The sequence below is a fragment of the Terrapene carolina genome, unplaced genomic scaffold (genome assembly GCF_002925995.2).
Source record: "Terrapene carolina triunguis isolate 2854851 unplaced genomic scaffold, T_m_triunguis-2.0 Scaffold165, whole genome shotgun sequence".
Taxonomy (NCBI): Eukaryota; Metazoa; Chordata; order Testudines; family Emydidae; genus Terrapene; species Terrapene triunguis.
In genome coordinates this window covers 1,954,289-1,970,056 of record NW_020664516.1, presented here as the reverse complement: position 1 = coordinate 1,970,056, position 15,768 = coordinate 1,954,289, and the positions used below count along the sequence as shown (strand labels likewise).

At 53.6% G+C, this 15,768-nt stretch overlaps 1 protein-coding gene across 1 annotated transcript in view; it reads left to right on the top strand.

Moving 5' to 3' along the window:
• Positions 1-15,768, top strand: part of LOC112124992 (protein VAC14 homolog) — a 174,183-nt gene that overhangs the window by 139,663 nt on the left and 18,752 nt on the right. Inside the window, exons 15-16 of the mRNA XM_026653821.1 lie at positions 7,984-8,158; positions 12,402-12,520. Of these exons, the coding sequence (XP_026509606.1) occupies positions 7,984-8,158; positions 12,402-12,520 (294 nt within the window). The remainder of the gene's footprint in view (positions 1-7,983; positions 8,159-12,401; positions 12,521-15,768) is intronic.

Below are 15,768 nucleotides of genomic sequence, written 5' to 3'. Positions count from 1 at the left end.
CACACACAACCAACAACAAAATCCCATCCTTGCTAATCAAAACCAGGCCTGCAATCGGCCAGCAGTTTGCTTCAGACTCCTGCTCGAGGGAACAAGGCGTTGGCCAGCAAAATGTCAGAGCTTCTATTTATGGAAAATGAGCCCTTGGTTTTGATCGAGGGTGGGGGGAGGGGGGGAGAACCAGAATTATATTGGCCTTAAAATGCCTGCTCCAGTGCATAGGCAGGCGTGTGAGGGGAGTGTCAGAGGTCACCAGGCTCCTCACGGCTGCCTTCCTGGCTCCCTACACAGGGTTTCCCAGGAAGCTTTCCAGGGCAGTTCTTGCTTCTGCAGCCCTGGCTGCTGGATGTGCATCCTAGCCTGCAGCCCTCGCTGCCCCTGAGCCTGCGGCGAGCCTTGCTCAACTGACCCAGCCTTGCCGGGTTCTTGGGGGCAGGGAGGGAGGCTTTTGTCTAAGGGCCAAGGCAGTGCTGAGCGGCACAGCGGAGGGCGCAGGCAGAGAGACCGTCAGGGTAGAGGGTAATGAAGGGCTCTTCTCTTTTCCCCCCAGCACTGACTGGATCATGGGGTTTGGGCCCTGACTGGCTGTAATTGCCCCCAGAGGCGCTCAAGCCAGGGTGTTAGCCCCCCGGGGCTGATATGTGTCTCTTGCGCGGTTCAGGTGGGGATCTGTGCCCAGAGGCAACTCCATTGTGGGTGGGGATGAGCCTGGAAAGAGTGATAGGCATGGGGCCACTTGCCCTGTGCAACTGCATGTGGAGGAGCCGCTTCCATGCTGCGTTAGCTGTGGATGGGAAGCCGGGAGATATGTTGGTGTGTCCGCTAGGAGTTCAGGGGATGGGGAGCCGGGGGATCCCTTCGGTGTGCCCGCTGGGAGTTCGGGGGGTGGGGAGCCGGGGGATCCCTTCGGCGTGCCCGCTGGGAGTTCGGGGGTGGGGAGCCCGGGGGGATCCCTTTGCGTGCCCGCTGGGAGTTCGGGGGTGGGGAGTCGGGGGATCCCTTCAGCGTGCCCGCTGGGAGTTCAGGGGGTGGGGAGACGGGGGATCCCTTCGGCGTGCCCGCTGGGAGTTCGGGGGAAGCTGGGGGGGATCCCTTCAGTTTGTCGGCTGGGAGTTCGGGGGTAGCCGGGGGCGGGGGGGATCCCTTTGGCGTGCCCGCTGGGAGGTCAGGGGGAGCCGGTGGGGGGGATCTCTTCGGTTTGCCGGCTGGGAGTTCATGGCGGGGTGGGATGGACCATCAGGAAGGCTGAAGGGTGGGGTGTCCTTTCTCTCCTGGTCAGACACTGTAGGGCCCTTTTGAAGGCTGTTCTCCCCTGCCCCATTCAGGAGGGGTTGTATAGACTGGAAAACACGCTCCCCTGCACTTGCAGAAGTGATGGGTTCAGGAGAACCCGGTCTCTCTGCCTTTGAGACATGCTCAGAGCATCTGTGCCCTTGGCTTTCCCAGGGGGAGGGAGTGTGTTTGAGCTCTCATGCAGGTCAGGCTGGATGCCCAGCGTGGTCCCTTGTGTCTGGAAGGGAGCATGGGGGCGGATGCTCAGTGGATGCTGATCTAGCTGAAGTTTGTGTATTTTTGAGGTGCCTAGAGGGTGGGCCCAGAGCCTGGAAGGAACACTCTTGGCACTGATGTTTGTCTGCCAGAGGAAGAGCCTCCGTGCATACGTTGCCCCTGGATGCCCTAGGCGCCTGATTGTGAACTGGTACCTGTGACAGGCATGGCCATTTCCTGCAATGTTCTGGACAAACCTGAGTGAATTCAGTTTAAGTATCTTAGTAGCTCATCGTATGAAAAATGCAAATGTTTGTGTTACTGTGGGGTCGTCTGTAGCGGCTCTAGGACAGTGTAAACCCTGGGGAGGGTTATGAGCTTCAAGGAACCAACAGGTGTGCAGGACAAGAGGGAACTGGAAGTTGAGTGGGTTTCGTGGAAAATGCTGGGCGGTGGGCAATGCAGATTCCCGTCGCCCGACCCTTCCTTTTGAAACTGCTTTGAGAAGAAACCCATGGCCTGTTGCTCACCTGCTCCCAGGGTCCCAAGATCAAAAACCCAAACTGTATAAAGGGGTGACTCTCAGATCGGGGGTGGTGCTTGTTCTGAGCCAAAGGTTTTACAAACGTGTGCCCACAGAAAAACCTCTGTGGGGGGTTTGAAGGCCTGACTCCTACCAGAGCCCTAGCTGGAGTGATCTCTGGGAAGCTTATTAGCGGGCATATGGGTTCTCGGATTGGTTAATATGTTTTCTCTGTAATGCTTTCACCTTGAGAATAAATGTGCTTTGTAGGAAAAGCTCGGTGCTACCTTTATACCTCTGAGGGGAGGGAAAAGCAGGCTGGGTTAGGCAAGCTTGTTGGGGAATTCGCACTGCAGGCAGGGAACTGTGCGGCCTGGAGAAATCCTGGTCAGGAGTGGGGTGACGCAGGTCGCTGTCGAAGAGAGCTGATGCCTGAGGAGCAGAGAGCCTAAAAGTGGGGGGCCCTTGCTGGACTATAGAGGGGGAAATACAGGGCCAGTTGCCCTGAATTGTGACAGTACCATATTCCATCATCATCAGAGGGAATAAATGCTACCTGTTCACTGCAGGGGAATGGCACTCAGTCCCTGTGGCAGACGAGTTAATGTGGCTATTTTTTTAACCTGAATAACTTCCTTCCCCTTTGATTCGGTAGCTTACAAGAGAATGGTGCTTGGTGACATTTTCAGTGTTGGCCTAACTCTGCTCCTAATGAAGATGGTGATAAAACTCCATTCAGTGGGAGCAGAGCCGGGCAGCCCCGCATGCTTCTGAAAATCTCATCCTTAGTACTGGCGTAATACATCTCCTCTGCACAGCAACTTACTGGCATCCCGTGTAGCTGGGATCTGTCCCACTGAACAGCTGGGGAGAGATGGGCACAGAACTGCCGGAGGAGCTGGGGTTAGAACTTGGTGTTCCTAGCTCAGACCTCTGTGGTAGCAGCATTCCCTGTCAAATAAAATCACTATTGCCCAAGGCTATTGCATACAGGAAGAGCCAGAGGAAAGGGGTGTGGGGTCAGGGGTAACAGCAGGAGGAAGAGAAGATCTGAAGAAATGAGGGTTTTTTTACCCACGAAAGCTTATGCCCAAATAAATCTGTTAGTCTTTTTAAGGTGCCACCGGACTCCTTGTTGTTTTTGTGGATACAGACTAACACGGCTACCCCCTGATAGCAGGAGGAAGGATATTTTTGCCCTTGACTCTAGAGTCCTGTGCACTGCTTGACTGCTCATCATCTCTCTGCGCCAAGACAGCTGGGTTTGGTTAACAGTCCCAGCCCTCTCCCGAAGGTTGCTGGGGTGATTCCGGCTCCCTGCAGTGCCATGGTTCCTCCCTGGCAGTTCGCTGTGGCACTAAGATTTGTTTCCCGCTGCACTGCACCATGTTTGACTTGAAATAAGCAAGCAACTCATCCCCAGGGCAGTCTCCCTTCCTTTCCAGCAACCTCGCTAGCTCCTGTTTGAGGCTGCCACTCACCATGGTATACCAATAGGGGCCGTATCCTGACCCAAGCGGCCTCCTGGCCAGTTTGTTGCGGTGCTGATCACCGAGGGGGGAAGTGTTTAATCCCAAAAGCACATGTCTGCAGCCAGTTATGCAAGAATAATTGATATAAATGGGCTTATTTATTGCTGCCCGTTCCATTTGAACACAGTCCATAAAGAATGTTAGATTAGGTTACGTAAAGCTCTGCACAGAGAATCTAATTGTCGGCCAGCCCTGCGTCACTAATTGTACCAGCGGCGCCTTGAGCTGCTCCTGCTGCCTCTGAGTCCCAGCCCCCTGCTCCTAGCATAGGAAAGCCACGTGGGTAGAGGGATTCTGCTGTGCACGCTGAGCTTAGCAGGACCCAGGGTAGAAAGTTGCCAGGAAAGCACCGCTTTCCTTCTCCTGTTTAGGAGAGTGCGGAGGATGCTGTGGCACTGGTTTTCCAAAATTCTGCCGGGAATTGTGTGCTGGTGAAAGCTGCTGGGCTGACAGCCCTGCCGATGGAGTGTGGCTGGGCTGACTTCTCCACTCCTCCCTGCAGAGAGCTTTCAGCCCTTGGAATCCTGCCAGCAAGGTGGGCACTTGTAAGGATGCCTTAGTGATGTGGGAGCCCATCCCCACCAACTGGACTGAGCCTTCTCTTCCTCCTTCTGCATGACACTTCAGTATCCCATCTTCCACCCTTCCAGGTTCCTCCAGCCCTGAGCTCTCCCAAACCTGCTGTAAATAGGTCTTCTCACCCACTGCCTACTTGCTCCTCGAGATCAGTAATCTATGAAATGCTGCTCCCTGCGGTATCCTGCTATTAGCCTCCCTGGACTCTGAGTAGCAGCTGTTCATTACAGTGTTTCCTTTGTGTTTTGATCCACCTTGGGACACTTCCGCTTCAGCCCTTGGCTGTTTATTGTCTTTAATAGCCTCTTGTGAGGGATCTTGTCAAAAGCAGTTTAAAAATCCAAGCAAATTATGTTCAACAGGGTCTCCTTCATCCAAAGCTTGACTGACTCAGAGCCTCCAGAGCAGAGTAGAAAGGCAGGTTTACCCCCCTAGAGCCCTGCTGCTTTGACGTCATTGTGTGCTCATCCCAAGTCTTGCGTTACTAGGTCCTCAGTCTGACTCGTGGACAGCTTCCTTCTGCTTTAAGAATTTGTTTAAAAAACATATTAGCAAAATCTGCTCTTCACCTGCCAAGAGGGGTAACTTTCTACAATGAACGATCTTCATAGATTTTAAGGCCAAAAGGGACTGATCAAATCTAATATGGATTGTCCTAAAATAAGCAGTATCACAAGGAAGGACCAAAGCAAGTCATAGTTCTATCCTGTAGCTAGCAGCACCATGAAGCTGTTTTTTATTCAGGGAACTTCTAACAGCCAGGATTGTAGTTGAAACAGTCATGTTAGTGTAGCGACACATAAGCATGGCCTAGATCAAGTAACTTGTGTCAACATAGGTGTACTGGACCTTTAATGAAGGAGGAGACGGTTAGCGAGCAGTGATAGCAATCCTGTATCTCTGGGTTGCCTTTCAGCCAGGAGAGACCCTGAAGCACTTGTTGCCTGGCATCACGAACTGAAATCCCTTTGCCCAGTACAGAAGTGCAGCCATCCCTAGAGTGAAATGGGACAGCTCTCCAGAAGGGGATGAATGACTGCACAACCTTAGGACAAGGAGTGAAGGACGGTGTCTAACCAAAACTACAGGAAGGGAATCTAGGCAGAGCATGTTTGGCCAAGACACTAGAGCTGTCAGCCTTCGCTTGTGCAAAAAGTGCCATAAGATGGTTTAAAATCTCATTCAAAAGATGAGCACTCCAGCAGCACAGCCCCCCACCCCAGCCAAGCGGGGGCACTGGTTCTCCAGGGACGTTGGAGAGAAGAATGCCACCTATTGAGTCACCAGCACCACTTCCTATTGCCCTTGAGTTTTCCCATGAAATCACCGCCCTAGTTTGACCCTGTTTAGCTTATGGGATGTGATGAGATCACAGCTTGAAGCCATATGCAACGGAGGATGCTTATTGTTCTCTAAGCCAGAGGCCTCAGCCTTCAGCCACGCATCCAGCACGTGCTATCAGAAGTCACCATATGCTGCCACTGCTGCCTCGGAGAGCGTAGGCACAGCACTGGCAAGGAGAACTAGCCTTGTGATCTTTCTCAGAGCTCCTGCAGCAGCACCTGTCTGGCACGTTCCATCGGCGCGCGCTGGGAGCGTTCCATCGGCAGACCGACAGCCTCGACCCCCCAGCCAGTCAAAGCAAAGATTCGCCAAGCAGCTTGCTAACGCCCCAGCCCCTTCAGGAATGCACATGCTGCTGCTTTTGCCTTCATAAATGTCCATCGGATGCCTCCAGGTGATAGCTCCGGTTTCTGGTTTGGTTTACCTGATGGGGAGTGTCACTTCCTGGGTACTGGGATGCAAACCCGGAGACGGCTGGCGCACTGAGCACCGTCAGACAATCAGCTGGACAATGTGTTTCTCTTTCTCCATCCAATTAAATCTTCTATGAGGAATTTGCCCCCTACTTTAATGGGGAAGGAAAGGGGGTTTATGAATGCAACTGAGACAACCCTACAGTACCTGTATCACGGAGCACCCCACTGTTAAGTGCTCAGTGCCTGGTTATGGCATGAGTGCTTGGAAGAGCCCCAGTGGTGCACTAGGGGATGTTGTTTATAGGTAGCTTTGGAATCCACTCTCAGACTGTCCTTCCCCTCCCTCTCCATGTCCTTGGGTCCTGTCAGCCTAAGGATAAGAAAGGAGACACATTTCCAGCACTCAGCATTACCCCGGAGCATGCTATAGATAAGTAGTATCCTTGGTGCCCAAGCCCACCCAGAGCTTATCTGAATAGGATTCTGGTGAGAGCCGGATCTAGTGAAGTCAGTCAAGGTAGAGAACCCAACACCCGGCAGGATCCAGCCCAGCGGGTTGCTAGTGGCTGTGTCTACAGTAGGATATTTTCTGTATTGGTCAAGTTGAGCCCATGATCCAGTGAGAAATGTTGGTGGAAGATCTTAGTGTAGACAAGGGGGAAAGCATCGCTTTGCTGGCTCAACTAGCTGACCTCTGCTAATGTGGTCCTCAGACATTGGGGACTTTCTGCACTGAAATGCCTCCCTGTACTTGTAATGAACTCGGACAAGAAATTCTTAATGAATGTCATGCACGTTAGGGGAAGCCGCCCCTCCCCTCCCCCCCGAAAGTCTCTGCATGTCACTGAGTGGGCTCCAGGAGAAGGCGCGTTGTATGGATTATTCTACATTGAAAATAAAATGAGACTTGAAGGTTTTAAGCCTGTTTGTTGCCCAGTGACGACAAGGGAATGGATCACGTCCTTCTCCGGGTTCTCAAGGTACTGAAGGCTGTTGGACCGGGGCTTCTTCTAGCACAGAATAGCAAAGCCAGCGTTGGGCAGCATTTCAGGTGTCCTTGAACAAACCATCCAGAACCGCAAGGGCTAGGGAGACATGGAGGCATCGCAGACCAAACAGAAAATCCTAAAATCCAAACAAACGCTGAGGAAAATCTGGGGTTTGGTTTCTAGTGAAAAATGTTAAAAACCTGGCGAATGCTGCAGTTTGCTAAGCAGAACATTCCGGCTGTGACCAGCTGAGCCCCCGTGATACAGCTTATGAAGCATCCTGTATCAGCAGAACTGTGCGGAGCTGGGCTGTTATAAAGGAAACAATAGTGGCAGAAAGTGTATTTGTAGGAGCACGTCCGTCGTAACCCCCACACCACCGTGTTCGAGTGGACTGGGAGTCAGGAGATCTGGATCTGACTCTTGACTCTGCCACATATTTGTTGGATGTCCTTGCAGAACTCTCATAACCCATTTGTGCCTCGGTTTCCCTATCTGTAACATGGAGACAGTTCTTACCTGCCTTTGTGAAGTGTTCTGGGAGCTGGGTGGGAGGCACTGCCCCATGGGAGTCAAGGTAGCTAGTCCTCGGCTGGAGCACTAACCTTTAGGTCTGCATGCAGGCACCTTGAACAGCTGTCAGGAAATGCTCCCTCCAGGTCACACAATGCCAGAAGCAATCCAGAGGGAGCAGTGGAAAGCCTCTGTGATATTTGAGTTGCGTGAGGGGGAGGGCAGAGAACGCTGTCCCGCACATCTAGAATACCCTGTTCCATTCTGAGCATCTCTGCTCCACAGGGGCATGGCCAAAACAGAGGAGAGTCAGGAAAAGGCAACAAAAATGAGTGCGCTAAAGGGAGTGGTGGAAACGCCATTGGTTGGAACACTGGGCTGGTTCTGAACACAGCACTGGAGAATAGGCTGCAGGGGACAGTGCTGTCATGGCCCCGGGGGAAGCACTTGGATGTGACCAGATAGGTCTTTTCCATCCCCGATGTCCCTACACCACACAGGGGCACCTTCCCAGAGGGGTGTGGTGTATGGATCTGCTATGATGGTCACAGACTGGAGTAAATAACCCTCTTTCTCCCTTTTTCTCTCTTTTTGACATACAGGCAGCTTTGTCTGCTTCTCAATGCTGAAAACATCTTCCACTCCATGGCAGACATCCTGCTGCGGGAAGAGGACCTCAAGTTTGCCTCGACTATGGTCCACACTCTCAACACAATACTGCTGACTTCCTCCGAGCTCTTCCAACTGCGAAACCAGCTCAAGGACCTGAAGACCCCGGTATGTTGAACAGGAACACTTCCTCATTAAACAGGCTCTCCCCACCTCTTACCTCTCCGTGTGCAGGTGATGGAGGCTGTCATGTACCCAGGGCCCCTAGCGATCCTAGGGCAGAGTTGTCCCCTCAGGACATAGGCTGACTTCTGACAGGTTTCTCTTGGAATGAATTAAGGGACTTGGCTGAGGGGAAGGAGATGCCTAGCCTTTTTCTCTGGCCAGTACCTAACCTCCGAGCCCCTTTGCTTCTCCTGTCTGTCTCACACACCTGCCTCTTGGTGCCCTAAACAGCAGCCCCATCTTAAGACTTGATGGTAAGGAGCTGCTCAGCATTTTGCCTGGTGTCTGCCTTACACTCGTGTTCCCCACAGGGTACGGTCCAGGGGCTAGTGTTCAAGGAGGAAGAGAGCATCATGCAAGGGTTAGGATTTGGGTCTGATTCTTCGCTTTACCATTGACAGTGTGGCCTTGGGAGTCCTCTAACCTGCTCCTGACTCAGTTGATTTACTCTTGGCTTGAGCTTTCCCTGGTAGATGTTGAGGCTTAACAGTTGTACAGTGCTTTGAGGTTATAAGAAGCGATAGTGGGTCAGACCAAAGGTCCATCTACCCCAGTATCCTGTCTTCTGACAGTGGCCAATGCCAGGTGCCCCAGAGGGAATGAACAGAACAGGCAATCAAGTGATCTAGCCCCTGTCATCCACTCCCAGCTTTTGGCAGTTGGAGGCTTAGGGACACCCAGAGGATGGGGTTGCATCCATGACCATTTTAGCTAATAGCCACTGATGGACCTATTCTCCATGAACTTATCTAGTTCTTTTTTTAACTCATTCATGCTTTGGGCCTTCACAACCTCTCTTGGTAATGAGTTCCACAGGTTGACTGTGTTGTGGGAAGAAGTGCTTTCTTATGTTTGTATTAAGCCTTCTGCCTATTAATTTCATTGGGTGACCTTTGGTTCTTGTGTTATTTACCCCTTTACATAACTCTTAGTCACTTTCTCCACACCATTCATGATGTTATAGACCTCTATCCTATCCGCCCTTAGTCATCTGTTTTCTAAGGTGAACGGTCCCAGTCTTCTTAATCTCTCCTCACATGGAAGCGGTTCCATACCCCTAATCATTTTTGCTGCTCTTTTCTGAACCTTTTCCAATTGTAATGTATCTTTTTCTAGATGGGGTGACCAGAACTGCGCGCAGTGTTCAAGGTGTGGGTGTACTAGTTTTATATAGTGGCATTATGATATTTTCTGTCTTATTATCTATCCCTTTCCTAATGGTTCCTAACAGGCTGTTTGCTTTTCTGTCCTTGGTTGGAAGGGGCTATCTATGTGCAAAATGTGACCATTGTTCTTTGTTATTACTTGAAGGAAGGATGGGTCCAAGAGCAGTGTGTGACTAGACCTGATTTATGTAGGGTCCGTATACACATTTCCTATCCCATTGGAAGCCATAATCCTCAGTAATGTGACTAACTGTTGCCAAGAAAGATGCTGATATCTCAGGAAAAAAACAGTCACTTTAGTTTGGGACTGAGCAGTTAGGGGTAGTGTGTACCTGTCTTTGTACACTGCATCATGACGCCGGAAGAGAGAAGCAGGTTACTATGTCAAGGAAGCCATGAATTCAAATTGAACATTGCAAGTTCCATTGAAATCCAGTTTTGGACTTTCCCCAGTCTCCTGTGATTGGAATCTCTATGTTCAGTCTCTCCCCAGAGGAGTGGTCCTTGCACACAACCTGTTCTGTATTCGGGTACTTCCTAGAGGCCTGAAACAAGATCAGGGCCCCATTGTGCTGGTGCTTTGCAGACACAGACAGTACCTGCCCCAAAGTGCTTAGGATCTAAATAGATGACAAAGGTGGGGAGAAATGGAGGTGCACTGAGACCAGCTGAGGTCCCATAGGAAGAATGGCAGAGCTCAATCGAATCTAGATCTCCCAAGCTCCAGACCAGTGCCTGGCTGTGGGACCCCCTCCCTCCCTAGTCTGGGTATTAAAATTCCCCTGAGTGCACACAAATCCCCCAGTGGGAACTGGTGCCAGGGCCCTCTCTGCCAAGCTGGAGTGTGAATGTTTTTAATTGCTGGAGGCAATTGTCAATGGTGGTACCTGGGGGGGCTTGGAGGCAGTTCCAAGTTTTGCGGCCCCCACTTCTGAGGGGGTTTCTGTTGCACACTGCTGAGCAGAGAGCAGCCACTGTTGTGTAAGCTGATCCCATGGCACACAAGCCTTTCTGTCATGGGTCCCCCACAGCCACGGGTGCTCCCTAGCAGCTGACATCTGCCTCCCAGCTCCCAAAACAGGCACACGCTAGGAAGGGGACAGGTGATGGTGGTAGCATCACCCCATCACATTCCTCTCAAAGCCCCTCTGCTTCAGCTGTTCACCCCTGAGGAGTTTGCGGTGCTCCCTGGGTCCCAAAGCAGGTGCTGCTGCCTGGGGAAATGAAGGCCCTGGGAGGCAGGGTGCAGGGGTGAGCTCTCCGGAAGGCAGTTCTGGGGACTGAAGGGTGGAGAGCCTCCCCCGTGCCAGCTGGAGACACAACCCTGCACTGTCCCTGTGTCCAAGACCGCACCCTAGCCTCAGCCTTGGCTCCAGAGGCAGTGGGGTCTGAGCATTAGCAAGGCCTGCCTGTGAGCGCGCTGAGCCTCTGCCCGTCGTGGAGGAAGCGTTAACGCAGCTGTAACGTTGCTCTCAAAGGAGACAGTCGCCCTGTAGCTCCCTGGGAGCTGGCTGCCTGGGAAGCTGACATCAGCTGAATTCTTTTCTAGACATCCTGTGTTTTCCCAAGACTGCCCTGATTTCTTCAGCACTCCTGTTTTCTTGGTGTCTAAAGGGGCTGGCGCTAGCCTGGCAGCTCTCCATTCAGAGCCCTCCCGCGCCGCCTTGTTGGCCATCAGTCAGGTGAACGCACCTCCGAGAGCTAGGTAAATAGCCAGCACCTGCAGGGGGCATCCGTTCTGGGGCCCTCGGTGTCACCCCTCCCCACGCCGAGGGCTGCAAAAGGCGCCGCTCCAGAGCTAGGGCTGAGGCTGGCATCCCCTGTTCCGTCCCGCTGCCAGTCTGGGGTGAGGTCTGTGTCCTGGCTCCCTGGCACTCAGTTCAGAGCTCTCCTTTGTAATCAGGCCTGTGTTGGTAGACAGCCTTCAGACCCAGTCCTTCGGTGCGTCTTGCAGCTCGCCGCCCACACACAGGAGCGCAGCAGGCTCTGTCAGCAGCCACTGTGCTCCTGCCTTTCTTGTCATTCAAGCTGTGTCAGGATAGTGCAGACCCCCGCCGTGCGCTCTGCTGCTCCGAGGGGTTCAGACGACTCCTCCGTGGGCCAGGGCAGAGAAGGAGCCGACATGCCTCAGGTTGTCGGCCGCAATAGGCAGCCTTCCCAAACCACTAACTACTAAGGAGGACTATTGGCTATTTCTGCAGAGGGAAACACCCAAACAGATGTCGGCCCCTCCTTTCTACCCCTTGCTGTGCCTGTGTTCCCTGGCCTCACAGAGTTCTCCGGTTCCGCACACAATAGCGTCCACATGATGATACCAGAGTTAAGGGTCTGTCGGTTTCCTTCATGACCTCTTATTAGTCAGTTGGCTTGAAACTTGGCTTGGAAGATCCCAGCCCAGGGGAGATTTCTTCCACTCCACCCCAATTTTGGATAATACTGGATAACTTGTGCATTGATATTTTACAATCATAGAGCTCCCCTTACCCCGAAGAGCTTTCATATAATACGATGGAAATGCAGCCAGTGCTGGTGTGGAGGGCAGCAACCTAGTGCCACGATGCACAACAGTCTGCCAGCCACCCAGAGCAGACCCTGTGTTCTTATAACAGCTTTATGAGACCTGATTTCCAGCCTGCTCCACAAATGCTTGCATGAAAATGTATGAACAGCTGTGCATGAGTTTCTCCGGCATTGACCACAGCTGTGCACAGTTATGGTAATTGCACATGCAAATAGCCAGGGAGCTGGAGATGGTCATTTGCATTTATAAATACCACAGCTTCATGCACTATTGCACAACTTAGGAGTGTATTGGTATGTTCAGAAGTCCGGAAATCTAGCCCTTACTATTGTTCCAGGAGACCCACAGAATCCAGATTTGGATGGCTGCAGGGTTGAGTTGGCCCGGCTGAGCAGTGACCTTCTGGCTGCAGGCACTCTGTGTTTGGAACCTGAGGCCCTGCACACTACACCACCCCTCCATCCGTGGGTCTAACTCCCGCTTGCTTTCTTTTCACCAGGAGAGTCGTAACCTGTTCTGCTGTCTCTACCGCTCCTGGTGCCACAACCCTGTGACGACTGTGTCCCTCTGCTTCCTCACCCAGAACTACAAACATGCTTACGACCTCATCCAGAAGTTGTATCCTTTTTGGTGCTGCTGGGGGTCTCCGAGGGAGTGGGCCGGGGGAGAGCCCGAGGGTAGCAGTGGTAACACTTTGTAGCCTAAACAGGGCAGCAGACCTGCCAAGCTGACTCTTCCTGGCTCACAAGGTCAGAGCTGAGCAGCCAGCCCTGCCTCTGTTTTCATAACAAACAGTGGTGGAGTTAAACAGCTGATTAAGGATGGTCCCTAACAAGGCCATTTGCCATCCCCTGGGCCGGGAAGGAGCCTTGGGATATTGTTTGCGTAAGGGAACTGCAGCAAGGACCTGAGTTCACTGCCTACACCCCCTCTTGCAAGAAGCCTAAATAATTCTGAAAAAGTCTGAAACTCTCTCCTCTGGTGTGGTACCAGCCAATGGGGCTTTTCAGACAAACGGAGTTGAAATACCGGGGCGTCTGCAAATTGAGAGCGCAGCTTGTGGGATGAATTGGGTCAAAATTGCTCTGTGCTCATGACTAGGACAGCAGACACTTTACTCCACAGTCTTCCTGCTGGGCCCTGCTTGTGAAACCAGTTCTCTGTTCCACAGAGCACAGAGAAAGCAGTGACCCAACACCCCAGCCCCCCTCCCCTTTGGGGAGGAAGGATGGGCCTGTGGCTAAGGGACCAGCCTGGGACTTTGGCGTTCTGAGTTCACGTTCTTGCTCCGCCACAGACTTCTTCGGATACCTTGTGCAAGTGTTTTCGTGCTGTGTTTGTTAGGCCTGAAGACGTTTGTGGAGGCTGAGGTGCTCATTTGGACAGTTTCTTTCCTCGATCATGCTGCTTCTGTGGGGATGGGGAGGGAGAACATGGAGGGCATGGGGCGTCCTATTCTGCCCATCCTTAACGGGGGACCCACTCAGATCTGTGGGTCAGGGCTGGGGCTTGTTGGTGGGAGGCGGCATGGACCAAGCTTGCCCTATTGCCTGGGCATTGGCTGAAGAAGAGGCCTTCAGGGCCACTGGACCTGCATCTATCAGAATCTCTTTGAGATGGCCAGTTTCCTCACAAGTCGTCTCCTGGGCGTGATGTGCACACATCACAACTACAGCCACTCTCTCCTTCATCCATCAGGCTGCCGTTGCAGCAGCCTTTGCCTGGCTCTCCCCAGGAAACAGGATGTGCTTCCAGAGCAGCCCCTAAGAAGGTGGCAATCAGGGTTGGGTCAGCAGCACGTCAGCGATTTGCCTAGACGCTTCCAGCCAGGGAGCTCACCTGTTTGCCAGGACAGGTTGCTGCAAAGGACGCAGCTCGCGGGAGTTGTTCACACGTGCATACACTTGAGCAGCTCCTCTGAATTCATCCACCCTTTCACCTCTTCTGGCTGCCATTATTTTCCCCTCCCCTCAGATGAGCTGGGAGCTCCGAGGAGCAGCATTCTTGCCCTGCTCCATAATGGTTTTAAGCGGAGAGTTATATGATGTGGTTAGAAACTGCGTTTTCCTTCCTTCTCCACAGTGGAGTGAATGACCTGACTGTGACAGACTGCAGCAAAGACGTTGCTTCTGGGCCAGCGGCTATGGTGCTCCCGTAACGTCACCCGTGAACAGGAAGCCAGCCTTCCACAGTTCCCAGGGACCCTAGCCTTTCTGGCTCACGTGGGACAGCGAATGGAGTTGCGGGTCTAGGATCATCCAGAGGAGTGAGCGCCCGCTCTGAGGGGCAGGCAGCACACACTACTTCACTTGCTGCTCTAAGAGCAGCAGAAAGCACAAGCCCAAGCTCCTTCAGCCAGCAGGAGCTGGGAGCACAACACTCAGACCCTGCAGAGAGAGGGAACGTAGGGCTGCACAAAACCAAACACCCCTTCTCTGAGGCCCAGCCCCCTCCCTCCGGGCTCGCTCTCCCCCCCTTCACTCACTTTCACTGGGCTGGGGCAGGGGTTGGGGTGCGGGGTCTGGGAGGGAGTTAGGGTGCGCAAAGGGGTTCCAACCTGGGGCAGGAGGTTCGGGGTGCGGGCTCCAGATGGGCAGCACTTACCTCAGGCGGCTCCCGGTCGGCGGCGCAGCGGGGCTAAGGCAGGCTCCCTGCCCTGGCTCAGCGTTGCTCCTGGCAGCAGCCTGCCTGTCCGGCCCCTAGGCGGAAGTGCAGTCAGGCGGCTCTGCGCAGTGCACACTGCCCGCAGGCCCCATTGGCCGCAGTTCCCAGCCTACAGGAGCTGCGAAGCCGGCGCTGGGGGAGGGGGCAGCACGCAGAGCTTCCTTGATCGCCCCTGCAGCCGCTTCCGGGGAGCTGTGCAGAGCCAGGGCAAGGAGCCTGCCTTAGCCTCGCTGCGCCGGTCGGCCCCCCACCAGCTCGACCCTCCCCTCATTACACAGGAGACCTCCCTTGCTGCGGGAGCGAGAGTAATGGCCCTGGAAGCGTTTCCTGGACGGGGCTGGATATTTTCTCCCTCTGGTTCATTTTTGTGGGTGCAGAGAGAGGAAAGCGCTGCAGGGCTGAGTTTATCTCCCCAGCAGGGAGCACAATGGCTGGGGAAGAGAAGGGTCCCCTCCTCCTGTATCATTTACACTGGCAGGCACCCACTCTGTAGGGTCCGTTTCTGCAGCTGAGACCACTGCCTCATGCAGCTCTCGGAGGGGTCACCCTGCTGTCCTTAAAGCCCCACCGTGCAATGGGGCCGTTCCCCTCTAACGGGGTACAAAGCTCAGCCCCGCGGCCGCCCTGGGCAGGGTGAAGGCGAAGGCAGGAGTCTCCAGTCCCAGGCCCTTCACTCAGAGGAGCCCCACACAGAGAGCAGCTGATGGCATTGTGCCAGCTGGCTGATGTCACTGACCTTCCTCTCCCCTGCTCCTGATCCCAGATGCACCCTGGGATCCATGTGCCCCCCCAGCTGCTGCTATGACAGCCGGCTGGTGGCTCCTGCGCTGCGTTCCTAGTGCTGATGCGTGCAATGCTAGTCATATTACAGTAGCACCTATTGCCAGGTGTTGAATAGAATCACTGCCCCAAAGAGTTTTCACAAGCAGTGGAGACCCCGACACGTGCCCCAGGGCAGCCTCTGTCCGTCCTTAGAAACGCCTGTGGCAGCTTGGGGGTCGGCCCCTTTGTGCTATAACAGGGGGGAGGGGTTGTCTCCCTCCATGCAGACAGAAAACGAGCGTTGTCCCGGTTGGATCTGAACCAGGGTTAATCATGGCCATTCCTGCAGCAGACATGGGGCCTATGGGCTCATGATCGGTCTGCTGCTTTATTTTAGTTTTCAGCACAAGTGTGATCCAGCTGTCACCCTTCCTGTGAGA